Consider the following 9,233-nt stretch of genomic DNA (forward strand, 5'->3'; position numbering starts at 1 on the left):
ATCAGGAACCCTTATCAAATCCAGTATGTCCGCAACCAATTCTTGCAACTTCCAAGGTCCTTTTGGGGAACCAGAGGCCCATGCGATGGCATTTGTAGAGTCACCCTCAATAATTAAGGGATGTTGATTGTTCTCGTATGCCCACCGCAACCCGAAGAGGAGTGCCCTGATTTCCGCTTCGTTTGCGTCACAGATCCCAGCCGGTCCGGAGAATGTCATAATTGTCGATGCACTATCATTTCTAATGATTCCCCCTATACCAGCTTTCCTTGGGTTACCGAGAGAGCAGCCGTCAAAGTTAAGTTTCAACCACCCTAGTGGTGGTGATGCCCATTTAGGTTTGGGCTTGGTTCTGCTCGTTTTGTCCCATACTGATCGTTTTGTCCCATATAACTGACCACCAATTCCTTATGAGGTCTCCCATCCCATAAGGAATTCGTTTCTTAACCCTTGTCCATGAGACTAATTCCGCTTTGATATTTGATGCAAGCCGACTTCAAGTTTTACTTTTTTCCTCAAATATTCATCTGTTACGTTCCTTCCAGATGTTCCAAGTTATAGCGTCGGGAAAGGTCGTCCATAGTGCAATTCCACTTTGATATCCGATGCCAGCCAACTACAAGTTTTACTTTTTTCCTCAAATATCCATATGTTACGTTCCTTCCAGATGTTCCAAGTTATAGCTTAGGGAAAGGTCGACTATAGTGCTCTCCCTGTATCACTGATGGGTCCATTTTGCCACCCAAGAAGAATAGAGCTGATAGTATCAGGACATACCCAGCAAATGCCAAAAATTCCTACCGCTCTTACCCACATATGGTATGAGTATGGGCAGTGCAACATAAGATGGTCCAACGTTTCCTCATGCTGCCGGCAGAGGACACACATGCTCGCTAAACTAAAATGTCTTTTCTTCAGGCGATCACAGGTATTTATTTTCCTATGAACCAACGTCCATCCAAAGGTAACCACTCTCGGAGGGGCTAGAGATTTCCAAATTCACCTACCCGGTATTGGTTGTCCAGAATCTAAAACCGTAAAGAAGGTTGGATTCCTGGATCCATATCCGCTCATCGTCCCTAAACTATGAGCAATATGTCGACTCCAATACAGATAAGAGCCTCTGTAATTCATGAATTTCCTGCTCCTTGAGATTCCGGCGTAAACGTATATCCTAGAAGCCTTTGCCTCCTTGCCCCTCTCTAACTAAATAATCTGATACCGTAGCGTCAGGCCTTACTGCAATTCTGAATAATCGTGGGAATTCCGTGCTCAGTAGTGTTTTACCACACCAGAGGTCTAACCAGAATCTCACATTCGTGCCTTTACCCACTTTGTAACGAATTTCCTGTTCAAAGTCTTCCTTAACCAAACAGAGAGACTTCCATGTTCCCGACCCCTTCCCACCCGATGGTTTTTTAATGTTCCAGTCCCCCCATTCTGATCCATATTTCGACCCAACTACCCGTTGCCACAGTGCCATTTTCTCCAGACCATATCTCCTAACCACTTTCCACGTAATGATTTATTTCGCAGTCTGAGCTTCCCAATCCCTAGGCCTCCATGTCTTTTAGATTGCCACTTTTATTAGTGTGATTCTTCCCCCAATAGATATGTACCTTTTCTTCCACGTCGCTAACTTCCTTTCTATTCGTTCCACCACGGGATCCCATTGAGCAGCCGATTGTATTCCAAACCCCAAAGGTAAGCCCAGATAGGTCACAGGGAAGGTTCCGGCACTGCAACCAACTATCCGTGCCAGCCTTTGAACCTCTCGCTGATCCATGTTGACTCCCAAGAGCATACTTTTGCTGAAATTGATTTTAAGGCCAGATGTGACCCCAAACCATTTAAATATCTTCATGGTGTTAGTGATGGCTTGAGAATTGTTTTGCAAGAACACTAGCGTATGGTCATCAAATTGCAGATGTGTTATTTCTTCACCAAAAGGCCCAATTTGCAGCCCACGAATCAGGCCCTACCTATTCGCCTTCATCATCATCTGACTGAGAGCCTCCACCACCGTTATGAATAGGTAAGGAGCTAAAGGGTCGCCCTGTTGGATACCCCTTGTGGCCTTGAAGAAACCTTCCGCTGAACCATTGATGATAACCGAGAAAGAATTGAATGATATGAGCGACCTGGTCCACACCCTCCATTTTGGGTCAAAGCCCATCCTTTCTTGTATAAAATCAAGGACATCCCAGTCTACATGGTCATAGGCTTTCTCGATGCCTATCTTAAACACTAGGCTCGGGTGTCCACTTCTTTTTGCCGAGTCGATAAGTTCATTAGCAATGAGGACCCCATCCAAGATTTGCCTTGATTCAACGAATGCTCCTTGAAACTGGGATTTAATACCTCCCATGGTATTTTTCACTCTTCTGGCCAGCAACTTAGATATGATCTTAGCGATGGTATGCATGAGACTAATTGGGTGGAAATCCTTAATCCCAGTATCCCCTTCTTTTGTAGGGATTAGAACGATGAAGGTGGCTTCTGCTGCCTCACTAATAATTCCCTTCCTAGAATTCGTGGAAGAAAGCCATAATGTCTCCCTTTAGATTGCTCCACAAATGTTGAAAGAAAGCCATTGGGAACCATCTGGGCCCGGGGCCGTATCCCCAGCCATTGAAAAAATGGTCTGTTCGACCTCTTCTTCGAAGAGATTTCGATCTAGCATTAATCTTTGATCAAGAGTTATGCTTCTGAATTGAACTCCAGCCAACTTCGGTCGCCACTTTGTAGACCTGGAGTATAACACGAAATAGAATTCCACAAATTTTGCTTTAATCAGATTTTGATCTTCAATTATTGAATCCCCCATCCTTCAGGCACTTGACTGAGTTGATTAGCCTTCTTGAATTTGCGACTCGGTGGAAGAACTTAGAGGTCATATCTCCTACTTTAAGCCACAAGGCTCACGATTTTTGTCGCCACCGGATTTCTTCTCTTCGTATAATTGCCTCACTTTCCTCCAGGAATTGTAGACGATCCATTTTTTCCTCCATTGAAAGCAGACCCTCACTCTCTCTGCTTTCTAAAAGGGCCAAACTGTTAGAGATCTCCTCCTTCTTTTGGTCTCTTCATCAGCAACCTTTTGCCATTCTTTAATTTTCAGTTTTAACACCTTCAATTTTTGACAAATAACATACCCTTTCCAGCCTCTGATTTCAATTTCTTCCCACCACTGCTTAACCTTGTCTCCAAAACCCGTAACCTCCAGAAGATCCAGATCAAACCTAAAGGGCCGGGGTCTCCTCAGAGAAATTAGAGATTTCCAGTACAATCGCATAATGATCGGACACTGACCTTGGGAATACCTTTTGAGAAATTAGGGGGAAGCACTGCTCCCATTCTTGTGTTATAAGAATCCAGTCAATCCTGCTCATTATCAGTCGTTCCTGATTGTTGGACCGGGTAGACTTGCTCCGTTCAGTGCGAGATCTATCAATGCATGATCTTGGATAAACTTTGAGAAATTTCTCATGCTGGTTGTGATTCTGGTGTGTTCTTTTCTGATGGGAATTGAATTGTGTTAAAGTCACCACCGAGGAGCCACACACCTTGCCAGGATTCTCGAATATTCATCAAGTCAAGCCATAGTTCTCGTCTCTCTGAGGCCTTGACCGGTCCATAAATGACCGTAATCATCCATTCTTCAATCCAATAAAAGGAGAAGATGATCGAAATCGAGAACCTCCCCATGCGAACTTCCTCTCTATGAAATCTTCTTTCCAGATTACAATGATCCCTCCTGCTGTACCCATTGCATCTTTTGTGACCCATTCTCGATGATTTCTGCCCCGTGTTCTATTGATGATGTTGTTTGTTGCCCCCATTAGCTTGGATTCAATGACAACCATCAAATCTAGCCTCTGCTGATAAATAAAATCCTTCACCGCCTGTGTCTTTCAATCTTCCCTCAATCACCTAATGTTCCAAAAACCTAGCTTCATTGGGAGCAGGGATTGGAACTCCCAATGCCTTTTCTGTCCTCTCAAACGAGGACTCCACACAGATAGTAGTTCGTGTGACGAGGGCCCACCTCCCCAAGTATGAGAGCAGTTTCGTTATATTTCTACGGTGTGGCCGACCTTCCTTCGTGACAGGGGACCTTCGTTTGCTTGTTTTTTCCCCCAGAATTTTCCTTCAAGTGATCCTCCCCAAGGGTTTGGTTGAGTATTTTCCCCTTTTTGCCGTATTCCAGCTGAGATTTCGGTCCTTCACAATCAATCCTGAGGTTCCAGATTGTTTCGACCCTTTTTTTAGGATGCCTATGGCCTTGGCAACTTTTTCCTGTAATCTTGACGAGAGGAGGGGCAAATGGGACTTTTTTCGTACCCTTAGATTACGCGCTGAATCATCACGTGCTTTGGCAAGGACGTCAAATCTGGTGATCACTTGGGGTGGGCCTGCTAGCTTGGCTGGGGAAGGATGGTTCTGAGCTGTCGGAGGCCTTTGAAATTTGAATTCTACCCCTGGATCCTTCTTTGAGACTTGGGGCCAGGGTCACCCCGTTCCCGAACACGTGGTTCCCATGTGGCAGAGGGGACAACAGTCATCCCACGAGCAATCGTGTGTCGCTGGAAAGAGCCTACCCATGCTCCGGTATCTCCCCTCTTCTCTTCTGGGCCAGAACTTGTTCAGGAAGAAGCTCCTCCAACCGCCGATCAGCTGCCATTTGTCTCTCCGTTAAAGGAGATGAGGTTTGAGGTATTTCTTCGGGAGTCCTAATAAACCCTCGATCCACCGCTCTTCCCGCTGACTGAGGGTCAAAAACTTCAACACCTATTCTGAAGTAAACATTTTGGATCCGTAGATCAACGTGGGGCCTTGAAAGTTCCCATTCCGAGGCAAAAATTTTGGCCGAAGCAAAGCTGATACAATCTTCGTGATTCCCTTTCATATTTGTTTCTAGAACTGTACCAAATATTTTCCACAGAGCTTCCACCGTTGATATAGCCCACGCGTGGAGTGGGATTCCCTGGAATTTGACGCAAATTGCTTTAGCCCCCTGTTCGTAATCCAGATTCCACGCTTTGAGAGATAGGAGATAATGACCGCCTGCTTTTCCCCCCAATTGCAAGATCTTAGTAACCATATCTTCCTTCTCAAACATGAATAGGACCTCATTGGGGGCTAGGATGGAAGGTTTAGGGAGAGTGGGGAAATTCCAGAACCACTTAGCCCAATTCCATAGATCTTTTAGGTTCCACTCCGTGCTTCAGTCTTCCAATCAAGCATGATTTTAAGATTCGTCTCCTCTCGTTTACCTCCTTTAGAGAGAGACTACTGGTATCCCATCCTGCACACTCACTAAATGAGGTCACCCCAGAATCGGGCCAGACCTTTTCTTCCTCCGTGCTTTGGGATTGCAGGACTTCCCGTTTGGGTGTAGGGGACGCTGGTAGCCAACCACTTTTTCCATAGTGACACCTTCTGCAGCACTTAATTATGATATTTGCATGTTACACGCATCTCCAATCCCCTCGCCTCACGGGGCCCTAGATTGGGACACGACACCTCTATGCGTTGTTGTTTTTCTTTCCGCCACTAACCTTACAGATGAAAGGATCGTGAAGGGCTTGGGCCCTACGAAGTCGGAGAGGAGCGAGAAGGGCTTGGGCCCTCAGATCACTGGAAAAGAAGCAAGGCTCACCTGAAAAGAACCCATGGACAACAAATTAACTGCCAGCACATAATAAACTAGTAACTCTTTTAAGCCTATTATTCCTAAGTTATGGTACCCGCAGGCTTTATAGTTCGGCTTGGGCCCTCAGATCACCGGAAAAGAAGCAAGGCTCACCGGAAAAGAACCCATGGACAACAAATTAACTGCCAGCACATAATAAACTAGTAACTCTTTTAAGCCTATTATTCCTAAGTTATGGTACCCGCAGGCTTTATAGTTCGAATCTCCTAGAAAATATCGGAACCCTAGATGGGGGTAGTTTTGGCATTCCCTTTTTCTTTCTTTTCCTTGATTCCCCACAATCTTAATCTTTTCCGACCAGATGGTTTTCTCCCGTCTTCTCTTTGGTTCTGTTCCATTTGTTCCTGGTTCCTCCAGCTGCAGTTAGTTTTTTTATGACAACGTTCCCCTTTCTCCTCCTGTGCTTTCAGGGCTTCTGAGGTTGCGTAGCCGACCTGAACGAGGTTAGGAAGACTTTCTTGATGCTGTCCACGACTTTTCCGCAGCTATGTATTGCAATCCCTCTTATCTCTCTTTATGTAGGAACAAACGCCAAACTTGATGTCATGATTCCAAAAACAGTATATCAGGTCCCGTTGTTTTTTTTTCTTTCCAACTTGTCTTTTGTTTTCAAATTAATGATATCCCTCTCTTCAAAAAAGTTGTGAACACATGTATTTTTCGAATGGATGGCTCCTTTTTTGTGCTATGATTTCTCGTCCCCTTCAATTGTGAACTTTTATCAGATGCTTTACTGAGTGAATTGTTAATATTTGAAGTTGCATTATATTTACTTTCCGGAAAATTTTTTGGAATGCATTTCCCTGATAATGAATGAAACTTTATAGTAAATATTTACTCCATATTTTAGTTGTTTTTCAAAGAAGGAAAAAATATCATATGGTGTATTTCTGTTATTCATTACATTTTGAGGCTTCTAGAATGATTTGGAAACAGGTCATTACAACTTCTTGGTGTTACAAAACTGATTTCTACTGGTTGTAGCCTATCCTTGAGGAATTGAAATGGAAAACCTCTAGAGATTTGCAGTGAAAAATAAGTGCTGAAGGAAACTAGGATGGTTTTCAATAAAAGGCTCCGTTTCTTTCGACGTAAAGATGGTCGTAAAATTTGTTTTATGTTGTAAAAATGAACATAGAACAAATTTTACGTCCATTTGTACGTCAAAAGAATCGGAGCCTAAAATGAATATTGAATATATAAATTCTTGGTATTACAAGTCTGCTTCAGTACAGTAACTTTGGCATTTTCCGTTTCAGGCAAAGCAACAATCTGTGCAAAAACTGCAAGCGCCCAGGACATTATGCAAGGGAATGCCCTAATGTGGCTGTCTGTAACAATTGTGGTCTTCCAGGGTAACTAGATTTATGTATTTCTCTGGCTTTCATATATTCTTTCTGCTTAGCTATGGTATATTGGGTATGCACCCGAAGCGTTACTAATTAGTACTGAACTCCTGGATTGGTCTTTGATCCCGATACCATATTTTTTGACATACCAACTGCCAACTCTAGAATTGACAGGCAGGACACACATTAAATAAATTTTACTGGGGTCCAGTTCTGTGCCCTAGTACGTTAGGATGTAAAGGCCATAATGCTGAGGTCGTGGGTTCGATCCTGGGTTACCCCTGAATAAAAATATTTTGTTTCATTCAGCAAAACTGGAATTTTTCAAAAATAAAAGTAAAAAACAAACCCTTCGTGACATCGAGGAACAAATACACCCTTGCCTGCATGACACAGAAAATTTCTCAACCAATCTCTTCTTCTTCTAAGTAAATTCTCATTTCTTGTCCTTACAGGCACATTGCTTCTGAGTGCTCTACGAAGACACTATGTTGGAACTGTAGAGAACCTGGCCACATGGCCAGCAAATGTACAAACAAAGGCATCTGTCACACGTGTGGCAAAGCAGGCCATCTTGCTAGAGATTGCTCGGCCCCAACGGTGCCTCCTGGTGATCTGAGGCTATGTAACAACTGCTACAAGCAAGGTCATATTGCCGCGGACTGTACAAATGACAAGGCCTGCAACAACTGTAGGAAGACAGGTCACCTTGCACGGGACTGTCCGAACGAACCTGTGTGCAATTTGTGCAATATTTCTGGGCATGTTGCCAGGGAATGCCCCAAGGCTGAAGTGCTTGGCGAGAGGGGCGGTGGGGGCCGTAATGGCATTTATCGTGAACGAGACATAGGTGGTTATCGTGAACGGGACGTAATCTGTCGGATGTGCAATCAGGTGGGCCACATGAGCATGGATTGTATGGGTCCCATGATGATCTGTCAGAACTGCGGAGGTCGAGGACACTTCGCATATGAATGCCCGTCCGCTAGATTTGTGGACCGTGGGTCTCGAAGGTACTGACGAGATCTGGATGGTCGCTTTTAGGTGTTAAACCTTTTTGGACATAGTAACAAACTGAATAGGCATTTCTTATGTTTTTACTGGTTGCTTTTGGCTATCATGATCAGTTGGTTTGTTAACTTTAAAAAAAATGGGCAGTTGGTTTGTAGGACTTCTTTTCTATTAAATGCTGATTGCAATTGGAAGGAATTACTGGTGGGAGTTTTTGCGACTCATAATTAGCTTTTTCCCTCTATGTCTAGAATTTGATGTTTTTTGTTTTGTTTTGCTTTGCTTTAGGATTTTATTTTGATTATGAATACGATCTTGACTCTCAAATCCACCATCGAAACATCTAAGCAGGCTCTTCTCCTTCACTCTCTTTCATGTTCAGCTGGTACCAACCAGTCCCACCTCTTCTAGCATATAGTTTTAATCAAATTAATTAATCAATTAATTAATCCAATTAATCAATTAATTAACATACATCACTACTACCGTATATGCGCCAAGTGCATAACATCATAGTTACGGTGTATTTCATCCTCGTATCTTATAGAATTAATCTCATCCGTCTGTCCAAGTGATGAAATCCAAGACCCAGATTCTCTAAGAATCCCACTATTTGCCGTGGTAATTCTATACATCAAAATGCTTGTCTCCTCACTTTTAACTTCATACTCCACTACTCTCTGAGCCACCCCCGAGCAACCAAACGGGGCATTAAGTAAGTGGCCTCCACCTAGACATTAGCAGAAGATGACCGTCTGATCATCCAAATACCCCCAATCACGTCCTACATGTATATACTATCTCAAATCCTTATTTATTGGGCTAGGTCCGGGGGCTGGGGGTGGTGGTGGTGGTGGTGTGTGGACATTAACTACTCCATCGGCCCATCCAATGGTATACGTTTCAATCTATCAGCCCGGTCCAGCAAATTCATTTGCATAATCCTTTGAAAAATAATTACTTCTTCACAAAAATATTTTGATAAACATCTTATCAAATCATCTGGCTAGAATTATATTTAGAGGCCTATGCTGAGATTGAAACTGTAATGACTTTCCTCAAAAACAGGTGGAGGTTTCCTTACTGGGGATCCCTATTTACCTCGTGGGTTACCCTACAGCATGAGATCCAAGATCATAATCAAAGTTAAATAGACC

General features: G+C 43.5%; 1 protein-coding gene across 3 annotated transcripts in view; it reads left to right on the top strand.

Moving 5' to 3' along the window:
- LOC143855485 (uncharacterized) overlaps positions 1-8,303 on the top strand; it is a 43,082-nt gene extending 34,779 nt beyond the window's left edge. For 2 of the 3 annotated variants that reach the window (XM_077365601.1, XM_077365602.1), the window contains exons 2-4: positions 6,127-6,205; positions 6,976-7,071; positions 7,521-8,303. In XM_077365601.1, coding sequence (XP_077221716.1) covers positions 6,204-6,205; positions 6,976-7,071; positions 7,521-8,085 — 663 coding nt within the window. In that variant the 5' untranslated portion in view covers positions 6,127-6,203 and the 3' untranslated portion in view covers positions 8,086-8,303. The remainder of the gene's footprint in view (positions 1-6,126; positions 6,206-6,975; positions 7,072-7,520) is intronic. The other variant, XM_077365600.1, reaches the window with a different exon arrangement.
- Positions 8,304-9,233: the final 930 nt, after the last annotated feature.

The sequence above is a fragment of the Tasmannia lanceolata genome, unplaced genomic scaffold, assembly GCF_043159265.1.
Source record: "Tasmannia lanceolata isolate RefF3 unplaced genomic scaffold, GAP_Taslan_0.1 ptg000021l, whole genome shotgun sequence".
Lineage (NCBI taxonomy): Eukaryota > Viridiplantae > Streptophyta > Magnoliopsida > Canellales > Winteraceae > Tasmannia > Tasmannia lanceolata.